General features: G+C 32.1%; 2 protein-coding genes across 2 annotated transcripts; one reads left to right on the top strand and one right to left on the bottom strand.

Annotated features, from left to right (window-relative positions):
* Positions 1-665: 665 nt before the first annotated feature.
* On the bottom strand, positions 666-6,769 carry LOC25481970 (ubiquitin carboxyl-terminal hydrolase 18). The gene is made up of 11 exons (XM_013610395.3): positions 6,317-6,769; positions 5,491-5,698; positions 4,850-4,938; positions 4,665-4,750; positions 4,414-4,576; positions 4,160-4,283; positions 3,677-3,834; positions 3,407-3,491; positions 2,795-3,007; positions 2,621-2,682; positions 666-1,953 (listed from the first exon to the last, which is right to left on the bottom strand). The coding sequence occupies exons 1-11, from the start codon at positions 6,583-6,585 to the stop codon at positions 915-917; spliced, it is 2,496 nt and encodes an 831-aa protein (XP_013465849.1). The 5' UTR covers positions 6,586-6,769; the 3' UTR covers positions 666-914.
* A 4,937-nt stretch (positions 6,770-11,706) lies between these two features.
* LOC25481969 (histidine kinase 5) lies at positions 11,707-14,575 on the top strand. Its single transcript, XM_013610394.3, has 6 exons — positions 11,707-11,960; positions 12,330-12,956; positions 13,149-13,205; positions 13,365-13,592; positions 13,920-14,013; positions 14,121-14,575. The coding sequence occupies exons 2-6, from the start codon at positions 12,378-12,380 to the stop codon at positions 14,330-14,332; spliced, it is 1,170 nt and encodes a 389-aa protein (XP_013465848.1). The 5' UTR covers positions 11,707-11,960; positions 12,330-12,377; the 3' UTR covers positions 14,333-14,575.
* Positions 14,576-22,567: the final 7,992 nt, after the last annotated feature.

Here is a 22,567-nt window from a genome sequence, read left to right as displayed (position 1 = left end):
AACGTACATGAACTTAATCCACACAGGATTCTTAAACGTTGAAGAAAAACCAATAGAAACACAATAAAAAGAGTTATAGTATGCAGGGATTGTAATTCGAACCATGAATTTCCGACTTAGTCACCTTAAAGGTGAATTTCTTACCATTGGATTACTTACTTGACCACAAAAAAAGAATTCACTTTTCATCTGAGAAATTTATGAGAAAATTCACTAATAACACATTTAAGATTACTTAATTGTGAAATGAATTTTAAAGATACTACTCACTTTATCATTCCATGAATCACATGCTTAGACAAGCGTTATCTAAAAACTCTATTTTCCGAAACAACACTCATAGATTATGCATTAACTGAGCGTCATTATTTCTTTAAGTTTCTGAGGTAGTGAGTTCACGGCAATGTGTGTTGACAAATTAGCTCATTTTTAGTATGATACATAGTTGAATATATATAGTTTTTACAAATCATAAAAGAATTGACTCCTGCTATAATAATATATGGCAAAAAAATGTGGAAATCTTGCAGTTGCCCACTGTTCTTCAAATTGTGAACCTGTGCATGAATTTGTACAATCATAGTATCAGGCCAAAGTATTCTGTACCAGAAACAATTTCTTAATAATGAAACTAGATTAGAAAGTCAACAGTAAAACAATAGATCTATGCAGCAAAATAAAAACAAAATAAAAATTATGCTTTTCTTTATGTACAGAATGAAGGCAAATAAGGACCAAGGAATTATGCTCTATCAGTGTAATTAATTAAATTAGATAATCCATCTAGAAAAGTTAAAATGAGATCCAAGGTTTCCACAAATTAAGAAACCCCAGAAAAAAATTTCCCAACTCACCACCTCTTTCCGATGATGGGATATAAATGATATGAAGAATTTAAATTTAAAAAACTAGACCTACATTATTAACTTATCCGCTGATATTTCCACTTTCTTAATTCCATTTCCTCTGTCCTTTTCTGTGGGAAAGGAAGCACCACTGGAAAATAGAGTACCAGTATCTTCATGTGGAGTAGCAGATAGGTTTGCACTAACATATCCATTGCCATAATATGCATCATTGTTAGCTGTTAGCAACTTGCATTTAACCGCGTCTGTATCTTCCAAATCTTCCTCCACATTTCGATAATCTATTGAAACAGAAGAATGCTTATCCAAGAAAGAAAAATCATTTGGTAAACCTGGAGAAGGACAAGATCCAGCCACACCAGTATCATCTTGATCTTGGGCGCAGCCTGAAGTCTCTTCTATAGGTCTTCCCATATCCACATCCATCAAATTTTCGACAACATGAGAAATGGGTAAATAAGAAGATTCATCAACAGCACTATAAGAAATGTCATTACCATTATCAGTTGACTCAATATCAATCATGTTTGTGTCCTCAGACTGCTCTCTTTTAGCTTCTGAGTTCACTTCAACAGAAGACTCGTAATCATAGCCGGAAGAAACCTTCAATTCTGGACTAATATCAGATGGTAAAACCTCACAACCTCTACGGCAAGCCAAAGCCTTCACATTTGAGAGTGTGTCCGCAGACTGCTCTCTTTTAGCTTCAGAGTTCAATTGAACGGAGGACTCGTATTCATAACCAGAAGAAACCTTCAATTCTTGACTAATATCAGATGGTGAAATCTCACAATCTCTACTGCAAGCCAACACCTTCACGTTTGAGAGTGTGTCCTCAGACTGCTCTCTTTTAGCTTCTGAGTTCAATTCAATGGAGGACTCATATTCATCACCAGAAGAAACCTTTGATTCTGGACTAATATCAGACGGTGAAACCTCACAATCTCTATTGCAAACCAAAGCCTTCACATTTGAGAGGCATTCAGCTTGTTCAGTTTTGCCAGGTTCCACTTCCACTGTTCGCTCTTCTACTTTCCCTGAAGATTCAGTAGTTTGAATTTGAAGGCTTGATGGTCGGGCAGTACACCTGTCCAGGATCAAAACAAGAATTACTTGCCATTTCACTCAGTAATCGGCACAAATTACTATTAAAAAAGTTACATGAATGATGCATCTTCCCACATCAAATCTCGTAACCATTCTTTAAAGGGAAATGTTAACTTGTGCCCTTAGGGCAAATGTTAAGAATTCCACTAATAGAAATTATGTATTGGAAATTGTGATAATTTATTGCTCAAAATTTTTAATATTAATTTTTTCATTAAATTCTTACCATTAATGGAATGAAATTAATGTTTAACATGTGCCCTAAGGGCACAAGTTAACATGACCCTTCTTTAAACAAACACCAGATAACAAGAATTACTTGCCATTTCACTCAGAGTAATCGGCACAAATTACTGTTAAAGTTAAAAAAGTTACATGAATGATGCATCTTCCCAACATCAAATCTCGTAACCATTCTTTAAACAAACACCAGATAACAGTAAGTTATTCAAATAGGTGGAAAACAATTTCTAAGTTATAAAATTTGAAGGTCAGAGCAAATGCAGTATATATTGGAACACAAAACTAAACATTCAATCTAAAATTATCTGAGCAAATTATTAAATGTTTAAAGTTAAAAAACTGAATATATCACCTAGGCAAGGGGTTCGACAAGTAAACCAAAGAAAATTTTGAGGGAAGGATACCTTCTATACAACAGCATGTATGCTCCCTGAGAAAGCACCTCCTCCAATTCCACACAAACAACCTTAGAAATGTAGTGCAACACAAATGAGGATACTGAAAGTTCAAAAGCTAAAAAGTACACCGCAACCAAAAAGAAAAATACTAAAAAGATTCATTGGGAGACAGAAATCTACCTTTGAGTCATCAATCCTATACCAGTTTCCCCGGAAATCCTTGATGTAGCAGATGTAATGACCAAAAAATGAAGCATTTAGCATATCAATATGGACTACAACAGCATATAAATTATAGATATCAGATCCATCTCCAGCTTCACTCATGTAAGGGCTAAGATTTAAAGTCTCAGGGAAGGCTACTCTCTTGTTAAGTTTTCCAAACCTCCCACTCTGCATGTACAACACCCCAAGAAGAAGAAAAAAACATGAGAAAATTTGACAAAGAAAGTTCACGTAAGCCTGAAGTTTCAAGCTTCTATTATTAACAGGAAAAATATGGAAGTGCAATTAACATTATATATAGTTATAATCATGCTGCATTAGCTATTTTATGAAGCACGGATACGGATACAGACACCGGACACGACACTGACACGCCGACACTGCTAATAATTTGAGAAAACTACATTATTCAGTGTAATTACAAGTGTCGTGTCCGACATTGGGACACATCTAATCCGAGAAGTGTCCGTGCTTTATAATTTATATTTTATATCACATTTAGCACAAAGGGGAAGAACTAGAAATTATATGACTGAAGAATGCCTATAGATATCAAATTAATCGGACCTGAAATCTTTTCAAGGCAATTGTAAGAATATTTGGAGCACATTTTACAGTAAGACGTTTCCACGCCTTTACATAGTCCTGACACCTGCCAAACAGCAGCATAACATGTTAAAAGACAGCAAAATACATCATCAAAGGTAAGTGTTTGAATTCTATTTTCATTGACAAAAAATAAATTCCACTAATAAGATGAAATCCTCATGATGTCCTCTACATTCAATTAATAAAAAGACCGGTTATTGTATAACTAAATAGGATAGATAACCTTACCCCTCGCATTTATACATATTTTCCCCATCAAGCCACTCTTTAACAGTAAACTGATCTAGACATTCCTCCAACGAGGCAGCATCTCCATGAATTTCAACTGTCAAGTCCATCATACTTTCATACTGATTTGAAGTCTTATCACACTTTGTGCAAATAACCTATTTAGTTTCACAATAATAAAAACAGAAGATTAAGACAGAAGCAAATGGTGGAAATTGATAATCAGACTGAAAAAAAATCTAAAATTTATATCTTAGGTTAAAGACTGATCCATAAAGATTGCATAGTATCAAATCTTGGCAATTGGGCTTGACTAACTTCTTAAGTTAAATGTGGGAAGGAAAGAAAAACAACGCCAATTCCCTTTAATAACCCTGGAGAGCATAACCTTTAGCCTCTATTTTATTATAGATGTAATGTAATAACAGCAAACCATGCTTTCCAACAACAAACTGTTAATTTTAGTCAGACTAGATGTCTAACCTCAGATTGAAGGCGACCACCAAAAATGTGTTGGATAATGGTTGTCTCCTGAAGGTTAGAAGGGACAGCTTTTTCTCCACCAAATTCATCAAGGCAAACAGATTGCATAGTATCAATTGAAAACCTAAAAAAATATTGAAAAAATACAACTTTTAGATCTTCCAAAACTAAATATGGAATAGGCATTCTTCCCAGACAGTCGATGTCCAATCCACTACAAAGATTGAAATGGTAATGTTGCGACAAAAACAAACCTCATGAACTCGTGAGCATCCTCTTGTCTTCCATAACCTAAAGTACCACCGATATTAGGCAAACGAGAGAGAATATTCATTGGAGAAAACGCCTGTGAACTTAGCCTTGCTCTTTCAACATGACTTTCAAACTCACATAGAAAGCACCAATCATTGCAAGTGCCTGAAAAAACACCATCAACAAACATAAGCACTAGTAATATAGTTAACATCCATTATGAAAAAAAAAAGAAGTTAAATTAAGAAATTACATTCATTTCGGTGGCCCTTCTCCAACAAGTAGGCAACAAGTGGCCTTGTGAATGAGAGACACTGAAGAACCACATTCGCGAAACAACTACAAAGAAAAGAAAAGTAAATATTTCCATGTACCCTCATATCTCAGTTAATAATGATATTATAATAAAGCTAAAGTTCGATTATGAGAAGAGCAAACCTGTTTCCACAATTCAAGAGTCCACAAGGAGGAAATCCCGGGTTGTCCCAGTTAAATAGTTTAACAAATTCATGATAAGGAAAAAGAACCTGAAAAGCACAATGTTTGTAATTTTGGCATACAAGAGAGAGAGACCTTACAAGATTTAACCCTATAAACAAAATATAGACAGTCACCAAGGAAAGGAACCAGAAAGGGTTGGAAACCTCATGTTGGTTAAGGAGCTGCACCTTTAGGGAAAGGACGTGCCTCTGGTGTTTTATTGATAACAAAAAGAAAATTTCCTAAAAGCTCAGTCATCTAACTTTCTAATCACGCTGCTTTCCACAGTAAAATAAGGAGAATATTGAAAGACAAACTAGTTTTTTAGTCTTCAAAGTTCAGACAGCTTATTTGCCAATAATTTGGATTATTACGAATTGAAAGTCATAATATGTTTATTTTTACTATCTCAAGTGCTAACTACATAAAGCAGAAAATAGTTGAAAGTATTCGAGTGTACTATTCTTCACTTAAGTGTGTGCTCTTTGGCATCTCTCCTCAAGGCAGTAAAACATCCTCAAGGATGCACTTCACCTTCGACAACAAGAGATAATAAAACATAAAAAGAAATTGTCAAAACATCAATAAAAGAAAATTACATCTTTAGGCTTCTTGATAGGCCTCGAAGTACTGTAACCACCAGGTACCAGTGCAATCAAATTTGATCCTTTACCCCCAGCAGCAGAAGCCTTAAACCCACCATTAGTTGCCCCATTTGAAGCCGAGTTAAATACATTGGCACCACTATTACTTTTGCATTTCTCCTTATGCCCGGAATTCCAATGTGACTGTTGACATTTTGTTGTGCTGGAAAACCAACACAACACACACAGCCAAAGTAAATTCAGATCTTAAATTTTAAAAACAAACATAAACATCATTGCAAATCCTAATTCCTAATTAATTAAAAACACATAACCAAACCAACTAATCATAATCATCATAATAATGATGAATTAAGGGCACTAGTATTCTAACACAACCAAAAAAACAACTAAATTCAGTTCCTTTTTTGCTTTCTATAAAACAAACACAATCATCATTACAAATCCTAATTCCTAATCATAACAATCAAATAAACAAAGCAAAAAAACTAATAATCATCACAATCACAATCATAATAATGATGAAATAAAAAGGGTACCAATAACCTAAAACAATCAAAACAACTAAATTCAGTTCCTTTTTTTCTTTCTCTATTTAATCATATAAAAAAAACATCAATCATTATAATTCCTAATATCACAATAATCAATTAACCAAAAAAACAAATGGAAACAACTAATAATAATCAACATAACCACAATAATAATGAATTAAACAAAAACCAGTCATTAGGGACTAAAAGCAACGATTTTTAAATATACTAAGACTGAATCTAATCATAATCATAACAATAATGACGAATTAACAAGAGAATCATACCAATATCGAACGCCTTTACAGCGCGAACACTTCTTGGTGGCATGAGAAGCACAAACAGCACAAACAGGCTCATCGGAGTTAAGAACACCGGGCATTGGGGAGGTGGGAGAAGAAGGATGATGATCTCCTTCGAAATTAGCGTCGACTTCGAAGTATTTAGAAGCGGTGTTTTTGACAAGAGTGTGTAATCCAATAGCGATTACAAGAGCGGTGAATATGAATTGAAGGAATCGATTGAGATCCCACGATACACCAGCGATTACAAGCATCTACGTTGATGTGCGAATTGAATTGTGATTCTAGGGTTTTTCATTGATCGTGAATTAGGGTTTTCTTTCTTTTCAATTTTTCCCCAAATCACAATCACAATCACAATCTAAATTAGAATCACTTCTTCTCAGTTCTCTATTACTTTCTATTATTTCTTCTGTTCTATAGATCAGGGACACTGTTTTAACTACAAAATTATTCTATATTTTTCTATAAAAATTCAGAATATAAAAAAAGATTTAGTTTTTTTTTTTTTGTTTTAAAAGTTTAGTTTTTATTTTTATTTTTTATTAGTATCACTATCATGTAAAAGTATCATATTGATATAGTATACAATTTAATTTTTCTATATCCGAGAATGATATTTAAAATATTTTTCAAGAGAATATAGTATATTGGAAATAGGTATGATTTATGTCTTATTTATTATTTGTGTGTTAAATTTTGAATTGAACAAGAATAATTAGTTTTAGAGTTTTTCTATTCACACCCCATATATTTTTGGTTATACCCAAATTTTCTTATAAGTTTTTTAAAATATCAAAATTGCCCTTTTATATAAATTATCTTAATATCTTGATTTCATTCATTGTCACTCTAAAATTCCACACTCTTTCACCCAGAAATGATCAAACAAACTTGATGTTCAATCAATCTCTGTTACGGAAGATTAAAGAGTGAATCAAAACATTTTTCATCCATACTCGATTGCGAATTTCTTCTTCTTTTTCAATAATGCTAGTTTCAATTTTCTTCTTGTTCAACTGTATTGTACAATGGTTTGAATTTTACATTGTTGAGGTTAACTTAAATTCAGTTTAAGTAGGTTCATCTAAATTTAGTTTACGTAATCTACTTAAACTTAGTTTACATGACTTACTTAAACTGAGTTTAAGTATGTACACTTAAACTCAATTTACATGACCTACCTAAACTAAGTTTACATGTACATACTTAAATTGAGATTACGTAGAATTATCGGACAAGGTTGAACTTTTAGATGTACACTTAAACTTAGTTTACATGACTTAAACTGAGTTTACACGACCTACTTAAACTGAGTTTAAATATGTACACTTAAACTCAGTTTACATGACTCACTTAAACTAAGTTTACATGACTTACTTAAACTGAGTTTAAGTATGTACAATTAAACTCAATTTAAATGATCTACTTAAACTAAGTTTATATAACCTACTTAACCTAAAGAGAAGTTTTGGGGTGTAACCGAGAAAAAGGAAGAGGCTTTTTGAAAATTAAATTTTTATAAAAGGATAATTTTGTTATTTTGAAGTGTAACCAAGATTAAACAGGGTGTAATTAAAAAAACTCTTAGATTTATAGGCAGGAGGAGGGTATTAAATAGTTTTATAGGCAGTAAGAGGGTATTAAAAAAAGAAGAGATAAATTAATAGAGAAAAAAATTTGAGGGAAGGAATTTTAATAAATATATAAACATAACTAAAAAAATATAAACATTTTTGAGATTTTGACAAAAATAATAATATGAAGGATTTTTTTTTTTACTCAAAATAATATGAAGGATTTTATTTTTTTGAATACTACGAAGGACTCAGAATAATATGTAGGACTTGAATATGAAGTAGACTCATTTTATGCCCCTTAAATGGAGTAATTTTTTGACATAAAAAGTATGTCATATAAATTTTTTTAAATACTTAATTTGTTTTAAAATACATGTCGTAATTTTACAATATGCACTATTCGCATAACTTACTTTGATCATATTTTTTAACTAATATATAAATACAAATGTTATCATGTAAGGTGTTGTTTGATTTGTCTCGATTAATATTTTCAAAATATAATTTTATTATAATTTTTATTATATATAATTAAAGATATTAATGGTCAAAGTTGTGTATTAATATGTATACGGTAATAGACTATGACATGTATTTTTTAACGGAGGGAGTATCACACAATAATTTATCAACCACTTTGTTTATTCAAAAAAAAAAAATTTATCAACCACTTTGTTGTAAAAAATGTACAAATGTTCCTCAAAAATCAAAACCAAAAAAGAATTTACCCCAAGAAACAATTTAAAACTACATTAGACCAGTATTGAACCGATGTATGTATAGAATCAATCTCAAGTTTGGTTTTGGTTCCGATGAATATATGAATCTTTCATTCAAAAATAATTTTAAATTTGGTGTTGATTGATTAAAATTGTAAGAGTCATGGGATAAATGCTTCCTTACAATATGATTTTGAGTTGCTGCTAAAATATTCGTTCATGTTTCATCTTTTAAAGATTTTTTCTTTTGTAGAAATTCTTCTAAAGCTTAATGAAGCAAGAAAGGGGCACTAGGAAATAGTCCCATACCGGCTAAAAGAAGTATCTGATAATGGTTATATGCTTCAAAGTGCACTAAAAAACATAGGTGGATGACTGAGTTACGTTGATGAGAAGTTGAAGTTTTCAACTTAACATTTAATCTAACTTTTCACAACTTCCATCTTTTTGTCTAAAATGAAATTATCCACCTCTCTACAATCATTAGTCCAATTAGCTTTTTTTTGTCTCATTAATCTATATTTTGTCTAAAATATTGTAGATTTTAATTTTAATTTTATAATTTAAAAAAGCTGAGCTTTTAATCTAGCTAAATTATTCTGACTTGATCGAATAATAATCACTATGTCATTAAAAATATGGACAAAACAAAACTGATATTTTTAGCTATAGAGTTTTTAAAAAACTTTAACATGGTCTATTTATTTTTATTTTTTTAAAAAAAGTATGAACTGATTTGAATCTGAAGCAGACTCATTTTAAGCCCTTGACTATTTCCACCCTTTAATGGAGTAATTTTTTTGACATAAAAAACATGTCATATTAAAAATTTAAAATATCACATAATTGTAACTTATCAACCACTTTGTTGTAAAAAATGTACAAATGTTCTTCAAAAGTCAATACCAAAAAACTACAAATTGATTGAACAACATATGAGAAATTTGTTCAACTTGTTGTCTAACAGGAAACCTAGCTAGTTCGTTGGCCATATGATTACCTACTCTCCTAACATATAAATTGAAGTAGAATGAAAATATATTTCTAAATCCCAAAAAAACAAAGTCAAGAGTAGCATCTATCGTATATTCCCTTTGAATCTCCTCTAAAATTTCCAATGCATCCAACTCAACTTTGTTTTTCGATAAATAAGAATATTGCTTTAATAATAGTCCATTTTACAACCAAATATTTATGATGATACAATACATTATTTAAGCTACTTTGTCAAATTTCTCTAATGGAGAAAAAAATTAAAAAACATGCTCATCTTTAATGAAACTCACTTAAATAGACTTTCATTGGAGAAGCTCCTAGTGAATTTCAAGACACGCCAGGACAAATCTCTTAAGTGGATACACCAAATCTCTTAAGTGAATGTTACCTTGAATCACACTCTTACTAGTTATGAAAATACTAAGTGACTTCTCAACGTATTTAGGCTTTGCTTGTTCATCATGAGTTCATGACACTAAAAATTTCCACACCCAACTCTTAGAACTCAATGTTTTCCACTTTTCCCTCATAGGCTCACCCATTGTTTCTCAATCTTTTCAACTCAATAGTATTTTCTGCCCAATATAGCTCATCTTAGTCTTTATGATGATAAATCTTTACTATGGTTAGTAAGAATATCGTGATAAACTACATGGTTTTTTAATAAGCTAAACTACTCCACTAAAATTGATACGGCAAAGAATCAAACATGAAATTTTAAGGAAGAACACACTCCAAGGCAACACATATAGAGGTTGAACTGAGATTTTTTTTGTTATCAATGTTGTGCCAATGTTTGAGATGATCAATTTTATACTTTTACTCAATCAATTAGGATGGTTGTTGTTTAAGACCTCATATTGCTCAACCTAAAAAAGACCGATCGAAAGATAGATTTTGTTGGATTTTAATAAATAAAAAAAAGGAAATGTTAACAAGTACCCTTAGGGCATTGTTTAGTAACTTTAAATAGTAAGTTTTTGTCAAAGTTTATGAAATCGATGCATTGAAAATTGGAGTTTTTGACTTTTTTAAAGAATAATTTCTTTATTAGAAATCCTTAAAGAGCGCCCTTATGACACTCGTTAATAAGACCCATAAAAAATACCAATAGAAAGCTAAGTTTTAATATATTTATGTCATCATCATAAGATACATTTCGATCAAATAGGGTTTTTTTCCCGCAAAAATGGGGGCTAAAGAGCCCCACTTATCCAATTGGGCTTTATTGGACTGATTTTCTTTCAGGGAAAGGTTCAATAGAAGAACATGATTGTTCAATAGACCCCCTCATAATTGGTGACATTTATGAAAAAGCCGATTAAAAATTACGATCTCATCGATTGAGCAAATTAAGAGGTCTATTAAACAATCATCATACAAGAATAATGCAATTTTAATGGTGGTAGAGATCAGTTTGGTGGTAAAGATCACAAGTAAATAGAGTCGAAAACCCCATCCAAAAGTCATCATGGAAAAAAATTTCATTGAACTTTTTTTAAGGCGTCCAAAGTAAACATAATTTGTGCTGTACAGTTTTATTTAAAGATTTTGCTAATGAGTTCTACAATGAAAAATGTAAATATAAAATGTTATTATTGTCAAAGTACACATTCTTTTATGCAAACTTACTTCTTTTAATTCTTTAAACAATATCACAAAGGCACTCATTTACCCACATGAATTATAAACTATAAATATTGTAGCACACAAGTTCTTGTAAAATATGAGTCGATTCCTTATCAATTAGATCAAACTACACCGGCTACATTTTATTTTTGGTTAAATGATACTTATTTCATTTCATTAATAATAATTATTTTGTTGACAAAGATTTCAATCCTTGACGAGAATACAGCAGAATTTAGCATTTGGTGGCAGCTGAAGAAGGTACTATGTTATATAGTTTCAATTTCTTTGTATGTTCACTTTGGTTGGTATGCAATTCCTGCTACCATAAATAGCTTCAAAAGTGGAGTTTCCATTAATAAACAACTAGTATACATATAATAATCTTAATGCACATGCTTGCTTACATTTTTGTCATATTTGACCTCTTAATGCACATGTTTGTTTTTGTTTTTTTTTATTAATTTTTCTATTTTTTATGCATGCATATGCTGTCTTCTCTCTCTCTCTCTCTCTACTGTCTTTCTCCTTTGTAGTACTTGTTTTGTTTACACTGAATGCTTTTGACTCCTAAGTTGAAGAGATTCTTCAGATCTGCATGGAAAAACTTTTGGACATTGTCAGCATCAACTATTCAGCTTTTTGTTGATTCCTAAATGTTGAAGCTTTTCAACAATTCACTCTCATGATGATTCAGAATAACATGTAAGATTGGTTTGCTTTTAATGTATTCATGTTGTAACTGTTTTTGAATATGTGAATGTTTTACATTTATGGACTTGTTTCTGATGATGGAATTGGATTTCATTGTTTTCCATTAAGATCATTCATCTTTTTTTTTGGGTGGTGGCCGGGGTTTGAACCCCAGACCTTGCATATATTATGCATTTGTCCCTACCAACTGAGCTAAGCTCACGAGGACATTGAGATAACCAAGTAGTTTCAATTTTTAAAATGTTTTTTATTTTAATTTTAACAATCATCTATTTTTTATTTATTTATTCTTTATATATTTTTGCAATTGTTAGAATGTGTATTAATTTTTTTGTATTTCTTGGTGCTATGGCATTGAAGTTGAGATATTGTAGAAAGGAAAATTGGATTTAAATACTTTAGCCAGGAATGGATCAAAATATTTTGGAAGAAGTAACAGTCTTAGAGGAACCAATTATAGCTGATTTTCAAAGAATTGTGGAGCTTACAGATTATACAGATATAGGGTCTTCTCAGTTAGCTAATCTCGTGAAACATTGGGAGTATAAGCAGGCAAATGCAGTTTGCCTTCTTCGAGAAGAGCTCGACAACCTTAGCAAACAAAAGGAGGAAGTTGAGCTTAAAAAGTGTGAGATACTTGAAGACAATAATAGATTCGAGGAAGGAAGCTACGGTGGAGAAAAACATCCGGATTCAATATCGGACTATGTTGCAATAAGGGAAAACGACGTCATTCAAAACAAAAGAGTTGAAATTGAGGCTGAGTATGATTCCGTTGTTTACTGGAAACATCGAGCGATCGAATTGGAAAGACAGTTGGAGGCAAGTTATAGGAGAGAGGAGATATTAAAGGAAAAGCTGCAAGAAAGTATAGAGGCTATTCAAAGACAATCATCACCTGTGGAGGAACTGTCACAGATTCTTAAGAGAGCAGATAATTTCTTACATTTTATACTTCAAAATGCACCTGTTGTTATAGGCCATCAGGTATACTACAACGAGTATTTAGTTTCTTTCTTCTGTTGTTATTTGTTTAAGTGCTAAATGACTTGTTATCTTTTCAACTTATATCAAATTTATGTTATGTGCAATGGTTACATTATATCTCATTTATTGTAATTTTAGTTGATTCATCGTTTTGAATGCTAAATTTGTGTTTGCCATCGTTATGAATTCCAGGACAAAGAGTTGCGGTATCGCTTTATCTATAATCATTTTCCAAGTTTACAAGAGGAGGTAATGATTCTTGTTGGAGGTCTTGTTGCAAGGTTGTGATTGAATTGCATTGTGATTTTAAGTTAAACCAAAAGCAGCATAAAATTTGTAGTGAAATTTCTTTAGAATAGAGTTTTCTTTCTTTTTCATGATTTATTTGACTTGCACATAAATTTCCAGGACCTCATAGGAAAAACGGATGTTGAAATTTTCACGGGAGCAGGTGTGAAGGAGTCTCAAGATTTTAAGAGAGAAGTAATGGAGAAAGGAGTACCTGCAAAAAGGGAAATAACTTTTGAGACAGAACTACTTGGATCAAAGACATTTTTGTTGTATGCAGAACCTGTGTTTAGCAAGGCAGGAGAAACAATTGGAGTAAACCATATGGGAATGGAAATAACCGATCAGGTAAAAATTGTTATTTTGCTTTTTGAAGTTACTTGCATTGTCTTAAAATTTTGGTTGGGCTTAACTCATCCAATGTAAGGTGTGAGCTGCCCCGACTTATTATAAACAAATTTACAAGCAATATCTCATCCAATGTGATCTATGAAGTGTGACTCGAGTGACCCGATATCAGGCCACTAAGGTCACTCTTTAGATATCTAGTCGTGGGCGTGAATATGTGTTTATAAGTGGGGGATGTCTTAACCTTATAAGTCTTCACCAAATTCTAATACATTTCAATCTTGTTTTTGTGAAAATAATATTTATAATTTTGAAAAACAATTGCAGGTGAGAAAAAGAGAAAAAATGGCAAAGCTAAGGGAAGAAATTGCAGTTCAGAAAGCAAAGGAAACAGAACTTAATAAAACCATTCACATTACAGGTTTAATCAATCAAGCCAAATCTTAATATATGAATTTTAGTGTTACAATGAATTTGATTTGATATCAAGAAGCTTATTATTGTTTTCTTGATCCCTTGTAATAATAGAGGAGACAATGAGAGCAAAACAAATGTTGGCAACAATGTCTCATGAGATAAGATCACCACTTTCTGATGTTGTTAGCATGGCCAAAATTCTTACTACAACAAAACTTGACAGAGAGCAAAGACAGCTCTTAGATGCCATGATATCGTCAGGAGATTTGGTTCTTCAACATATTACTGATATACTAGATCCTTCCAAGGCTGAGTCGGGTTAGAAATTTCCTTTACCATTACTTGTTATCAGATAATATAAGTGAGGAGGATGAAGAACTCAAAAGTGGAGCTGCGGTTGAAAGGAAAAAGCTCATGCTGAAGGATTATTTAACATCTTTTTATTGGTTTTTCATTTTAAACTATGTTATCTTAATTTTCCTATTGTTAGAGGTAGATGGAACTCCTTGGATGAAAGATTTTGACATAATAATTTGATATGGACTTCTGGTTTATTGTATTCAAGAGTTTGTTCTCTAATTTATTACAGTTTTAAATTCACCATTGAAAAATTGGAATATGTATGTCATAGAGTTTGAGGAGCTGCATTTTAAGGAATATGTATGTCATATAGTTGCCTCGAAGGAGTATCAGTCAGATATTTATTCGGTAAGCTCAGGCAATATAAGATTATAACAAGGAGCGTAAATACGTGGCTGAAGATTATATAACGCAACTGTTTGACTGATTTTTCTTCGATAAAAGAAGTGGTGGTGTTTGCTTGATTTTTGGAGGCTCAACTGTGTAGTGGTGGCTTTGTCGCCTATTTTTTGAGTGCACATTTTTTTTCCAAAGTGTGGATGGATATTGCGAGGTGGCTGGGTGTGGAAGCCTCATTGCCTAATGTCAGAGTTGTTCACCGGAATAATTTTTCTGGTTTAATCCGTGGTGGAAGAGTTTTTGTTCTAAAACACACTTCAATTTGGCTTGCTGGTATACGGAAGGAGCAAAATCAAGGGATTTTCAAGAAAAATCTGTTTCGGTGGGCACTATCGTGGAACAGACTAAGTTATCAGCTTGGAATTAGCAGTGCAGAATGCCGTCTTTTACTGGTATTTGTCTTTGATCAGAGGGTTTAATGGAGTGTTTGGTTGTATAAAGGATGTTAATTTTGTATTATTAAAGTCAAAATCTAAATAGTTTTTTTTCTCCAAATTACTAAATAATATTCAGAACTTTTAATAGTCATCAAATATAATATTCACTATTAAGGGACACTACATAATAGTCCCACATCGGCTGAAAAACGTAGCTGATAATGGTTATATACTTCAAAGTGCACTCTAAAATATAGGTGGTTTGGAGGGTTGAGTTGATGAGGAGAAGTAATTTGCAATTTAAAATTGAATTGAAAATACTTATTAATCAAATTCAACCTTGAAATATTACATTTTATTAAAATCTAAGGTTTTAATCCAGCTAGATTATTTTGACTTGATCAAACAGTTGAGAGGTTTGCACATTTACTCAATGGAAATTATGAGTAGGCTTGGTACTCATGCTAATTTGTATCTAAATTACTATCAATTTAGCCCCTTAATTAGATCGCTTTCTAGCAAATTAGCTCCTCAACTATATATATTTTTTGCTACAAAGGCTAAAAGTGCCTCAATTATATAACTTACTATTAAACTAACCCCTTAATTATATAACTCAGTGTCAAACTAGTACGTACAAATTAACATTTACTCAGTGAAATTTGTGAATAGGCAAAAAAAGACCATGGTTTTAAATAATGTCGAGTTTTTTTTTTTAATGACAAATATTACTTCTACAATATGCGATTAATGAATATGTAGTTGATTAAAAACCATATGAATTTTTTGTACATTGTATCGACTAAGTTCTTTAATAGGAACTCACAAAAGCTTGATAATAGTAACTTGATACAAATGGACTGTCCTATGCTAAAGCTTTTAATGTTATCACATTATAAAATTCTTGTCCATATTTACTTGTTCTAGGTGGAGATTATTTTTATTGGTTGTTTTTACATATATAGTTGTTGAAATTCTTGGATCACGAAGGCATTGTGGAATTCCTAAGGAATGATAGGACCTTGGTCTGCTTTGACAATCATAAAATATGAATTATAAACATCAATGCACAAAACTAAGATAAAAGAAAAATCCCAATTACAAACTAAAACTATCACGTGTTGATGAGATTGCAATCCCAATCCGTGCCAATAGTCAAATTAGCTTTCAGGAGAAAATGATCATAATAATCACTAACAAGTATACATACTTGATACTTGATCAAGAAAAAAAAAACTCAAGTTCAGTAATGATAGACACAAATGTTTCCACAAATTGAAAACGTTTTAAAATGCCAAGAATCCCACATCGAATAGGAGATGTCCTGATAATGTGTTTATAAGTGGGGGCGATCCTTACCTCATAACCCGATTGTGTGGGGTTGTATTAGGCACAATCACGATTTCTAAGATGACATAAGAGTCTCTTCAAGATTCCTTCCTTTTCTTGTGGTAATCCTCATTCATCAGCTTATTAATCTTTTTTGGATCATTCCAGGATCGATGTATAAGTTGCGATTAATGAAGTCAAACAACCTAACTATTAGACATCATAAAACCCATCCATCACTTTCTCGTCATAAGGAATGACATTGTAATTCTGTCACAAATAAAACACAGTCTGCTTCACAAAAATGTATTCCCAATATGATCTTGACTACCAGTTTTTCAATTTTGTCAAATAAGAAAGCACACTATCATCATCATCATCATTTAACATGTTCAAATGTCCATAAACAAATCCAAAAACAGATATAACGAAATCCATTTTTTTAACTGAAGTGTTCATTGTATATCACTTATGTTATACACCAACCAATGCAGCAAAATTTTACCGTCTAATTATATTTGATAATATTGCCATAGTCAAGTTTCAACAAGAAATATATTCATATGGAAAATACAGTGAAATTTTAAACTTCATAATATATCATTCACGAGCTTAATAACTAACTGCATACTAACAATGCAAAAAGTTGTTTACCTATATTTCACCATCTTGCCACAATCAGGTTTTAAGAAGAAATACTATGACTTGGCTGGCAAGTTAGTGTGAAATATGATTGGATGTACGCCTACAAGTTATTTCTTTGGGTTTTTGAGAGATTACCGTTATGATTATGATTTGGTAATATAGTCAAGATATTAACGTCGTGATAGTCAACACTCTTGTATATGTACATATATACATAATTATGTATATATACAAAAGTATCTTGACTCTCAAGATAATACCGAATCGTAATGGTAATCTCTCAATCAGTATAAAAGATATTTACATACTAAATATAAAAGACCAGAAGTAATCATATTTAAAGTGTGTTGCTCATCTTGTCAAAAAAAAAAGTGTGTTGTTCATTAAATACAAGAACTTCTCCTTACTGCCTAAAAGTAAAGATTCTAGGAGATGTAATCCTATTCAAGAAGCGTCGGTCCTAAATGTGAGTACTTCTTCCGGTAATTTTACACTAAGAACATATTTATTAAATTTCATAATTCAGAGTATTATAAATTCATTCATGAGAAAAATTCCAAAGTATTTTAATAATTTCAACATTAATGGAAGTGAGCAGTGAGAACGCATAATTCAGAAACATTACCGTAAACAAGAAACAGACATGTGATGATATATAGTTGTATCATGTCTCTTTAAGTTTATGTTTTTATTTTATTTTTTTCATTTTCACTTATGTCATGTTAATAATATATATCACTACTTTAAAAAGCTGATTGAAAATCTCGTTAAACACGTTTACGTATATATAATTTAAAAATTCTAAAAATATGTTCGGATTATATAATTCAAACGTAGATATTTTTGAATTGAATTGAATAGGATGTGCGACAAGAGAGTAGGGTGGAAAAATATATAGTCTGAATAGTATTTAGACTATTACTTTTTTCACCCTGTTGCCTTCTCGCGTGCCCTACAAAAATTCCATAAATACCCCTGATCCGGATTACGTAATCCGGACCAGATTGTTAGTGTTTCCAGAATATATAATTCGGACAAATACGATATGAATATTTTTTGTCTTTCTTTGATGTCAAGGGTCTTTGTTGACCGTTATACGACCCCCGCATAAGCTGCAATGCAATTGCAGGGGTCGTATGAGCGGTCAACAATGACAATGACACCACCAACACTCCTAAAATCTACCTAAAAAACTAATTTTTTTTTTGAAGAAAATGTAAGAAAGGAGGGTGAAGAAGAATGAAGGAAAATGTTGAAGATCCAAGCCTTTTTATAGCCTAAAACAAGTCATAGGTAATTTGGAAGTCAAGGAAAACGTGTTTTTCATTCAAAACCGTCCAAAAAAACGTATTAAAACTCCACTAACCGGCATAACCTTTGGTGAAACGTCACCGGCCAAAATGTTACTGAGGGTTTCCGGATTTTATAATCTGGAATGCATGAAGCTATTCCGGATTTTAAAGTCCGAACTGCATAAGACCCTTTTGTTTTGGATCGTTTTCGTTGCAAATGCCTTGAAAAAAATAGAACATAGGTACATAACATAAATTGAAGCAACATTAGACAAATAAACAGTTAAAAAAACCATAATGATAGAAATGATGAATCTTTTGGGAAGGTGTTTTCAAGATGATTTCTTTGAGTTAGATCATGTTGCCTTGTCAAATGACTTATTTATCTGACAGACAACAAGATCTAACTCATAGCAACATCTTAATATTTTTGAGTTATCTCTCTATCAAGGAGGCATCAATGAATATCTATATATTTTTGACAGCATGCTGAGGATCTTCATCATGCCGTTATATAGAGATCTATATATTTAAAACAGTGTGAGAAAGATCCTCAACACAATGACAAAAATTTGCATGGTCTCTTTGGTGTGCTTGTTTGTATTTTTGACAGCATGCTGATGATCTTTATCATGCAGTCAAATAGAGAGATAACTCATCTATTTGCGACCGCATGAGAAAGATCCTCAGCTTAATGACAAAAATTTGCATGGTTTTCTTTGGTGTGTTTGTGTGTTTTGATGGTATTGAAGCTGAAAACCGGAAAGGATGTATTTATAAAGGTCATTGGATGTTGTGGACCACATAAACTCCTGGTGCAATGTGGTCCATACAAAAGAATTATATGTTGAGGTATTCCGGATTTCGATTTCTGGAACACACATACGCCCTAGGCAAATCCAGATTTCGTGATCCGAAAAAAATATCTTTGGTTATTTTATTGAATAAATGAACATATTTGACGTAAATTAAAACATAATGAAAGTTTAAATTGTTGAAAGAAAAATCCTTTATTGATTTTTAAAGATAACAAACATATTTACTTTGATTTATATTGTTATCTACAAATGAATTTTGTGAGAAATGTTTCATGAGAATGTTTAGTAAAAGCAAAAGAACGTTCTGGCCTCACAAGGGATAACAAAATCTTTATTGAATATGGATATGAACAAATATGAGCTTTTTGGCCAATTGTCAAGATATACATAATTAAGATCAAGACCAAAGCAAATATTCTCTTTTGTCTCACTTAAAGAGGAAAGAAATCAAGGTTCTTGAAAATGCATTAAAGGACAAAGAAACAAAGGAAATAAATTATATTATTGCACATGTGTTGGAAGCAAAAAGAATAAAATCATCTTTGGGCCCTCATGTGGCTTTTTCGATCCATTAAATTTTTTTGAGGAAAAAGAATATCTAAAGGATCAATATCTATCTCTAAGCTACATGACATCATCAAGATGACATCTGTAACACCCCGTTTTTCCCAATATAAAAATTTCAACATATTATCAGAGTAATCATCAAATAACGGGATATCACATTCTTAAAAACCTTAAAACATAAATAAATAATAATTTATCCTTCATCGACAAAACTGCAGCGGAATTAAATTCAAATCATTAAAAAGTCTTGGCACGCAGGCCTCATTAAAACATCTCATAAAATCCAGTTAGTCATCATAAATGAACACGTAAAAGAATGAAGCATGCATAACATAAACCCCATCCCGTTACGTATCAGAGCAACCTAGACGACTCAGTGAGGTAAGGCCACTCACGACAGCAACACTGCACACTAAGCTCGATCACCTGGAAGTTACTCATACGAAGAGCAAAATTTCCAAGCAGAATGGGTGAGATTTCACAAAACAATAATATTAATCAATATAATTCAACAATCGCAATTAACAACATAAACATCTTCAACAAATCATCTTAAACATCATTGCATCTTTGATAATCAAATATCAAGTAATCACTTCATTCAAATAACATAAATAACATAACATCTTTCATCAATTGACTCGACAATGCGACAATGCAAACTAAACCTCTTATATGCATGTGGTACCAATACAGGGCATGAGCCCCCAACATTATAGTATTAATATACTTTCAGGGCATAAGCCCCCAACAATTATTTTGAGCAAAAGCTCCATCGTGGTGAGGACAAAGCTCCAGGGTATGAGCCCCCAACAAATGTATGCTAATGCATGGACTCAATCATCTAAAACATCTTAATCATCATCTCATATACATCCAATAATTTGGAGTTCAACATCAACTTAATCATCTTGTATAGACTCATGCAACTTAGTTAAATAACAATAGCAGCATAATCAGATCACAAGAGTATTAACTTCATAATATCAAATCACTTCAACAACATCTTGATCATTCAACAATATTTCAAGTAATTCATTTAATCATTAAATCACATTTCAAACAACTTAGCATTTCATAACAGCTTCACAGATTCCCATTAACATCTTAATAGGTCACATTACTACCTAAGAGTCCAACCCTAATCAGTTTGTGCGAAACAGATCGCAACATCCTATTTTGCATTCAGTTCTGGAAGTGCTCGCGAGGCGAGAGCATCTGCTCGCCATGGCGAGTACAAGCCAGAATTCCAACTTAAGTTGTTCTAAGCTAAACCAGGTTCAATCTCATTCTAAATCATCATCTAATCTTTAATAAACATCTTATAGCACTCAAAAGCATCTAAGGTTCAACTCAAAAGTCAAAATTACGAAATTCAACATGCTCTCTGGTCATGCTCGCTATGGCGAGTAAGGTTGCTCGTTGTGGCGAGCTACGACTTGTAACTCACGAGGCGAGGGAAAATGGCTCGCGTGGCGAGCGATGAACTTCATCACTCGCGAGGCGAGGATCATCGTTCGCTAGGGCGAGCAACGAATACAGGTTCGGGCAGAATGTAGTTTTCAAGGAAAATTCATCTAATCTCTTGGTTCTAAGCCTAATTTCAATTCCAGAATTCATTCTAAACATAATCTAAGGTCAAAGGACAGTTTCTACATCAATCTAATCAATTTTCACCGTTTAATCATTAATTCTAAGAATTTGACCTAATTTCCAATTTCTCCAATTCAATCCTAATTCTTGCTAATTACAACCGGATGGATTACATGATTAATATAATTGTAGAGTTAGTCTCACTCTTACCTTAAAGTGAAGAAATCGCAGCCTCTAGGTCTCTCTTGCTCTTCTCTTGGCTTTTCTCCCTTTTCTCCAAAAACAGTCGTTCGTACTAATTTTCTAAGACTAGGTTTTCTCTTTTTATATCTCCTCCTAAAATCTTATCTTATCTCACTTTCTCCCCCAAAACTCTCTAAAATCTCAAAACAACCCTTAACTAAATATTTTATTTTATTTTCAAATCTTATTTTATTAAACAATAAAATAAGTCTCATATCTCATAAAATCATCAAAACACATAACTCATCTAAAAATCATCCAAATCATCTAAATCGTCATAAATCATCATAATTCACACATATATTATATAAATATAATATAACTCATCTAGACTCAATTAAATAATTAATTAAATAAAAGTGGGCGTTACAACATCAGCAAAAATCATCAAGTGGGCAGCAAGTTACAAAAGGCTTGATCACAGCTCATCACCAACTAGCAAGCACGTACTCTACAATTTCGTTCAAGTTTGGTTGGGACTGAGAGAATATTCTGGGAAAAACTGAAGAAACATTCTCTACATGCTTTCTTCCCAAGTCTCTTTGGAGCCAAAATTCGAATTCAAATTGGAAGCACAACAGCTCTTTTTTAGCTTGCTTTCCAAGGGATTCAACTCTATAAATAGAAGAGGATATTGAAGGAGAAATGCAAGAGTTTGAAATACAAAGCATTTATCTCTCTCAAAGCAAAAACTATCAATCTCTTCAACATCTCTTTCGACAATCATCTTTAATTCTCATTGAGAACATATTTCTGAGTTTGTATTTATACAAGGATAGTTTGTTTGACACATAAAGATCCAAACAACATCCCACACATCTTTTGTTTGAGACGCTAGATCCAAACAACATCTTTCTTATTTTTGTTTGAGACATTAGATCCAAACAATCACCTTACAAAGAGATAACTAGATCTCAAGTCTATTGGGTTTAATA

The sequence above is a fragment of the Medicago truncatula genome, chromosome 1, assembly GCF_003473485.1.
Source record: "Medicago truncatula cultivar Jemalong A17 chromosome 1, MtrunA17r5.0-ANR, whole genome shotgun sequence".
In the NCBI taxonomy this organism is placed as follows: domain Eukaryota; kingdom Viridiplantae; phylum Streptophyta; class Magnoliopsida; order Fabales; family Fabaceae; genus Medicago; species Medicago truncatula.
This window is presented reverse-complemented; position numbering and strand designations above follow the sequence as displayed.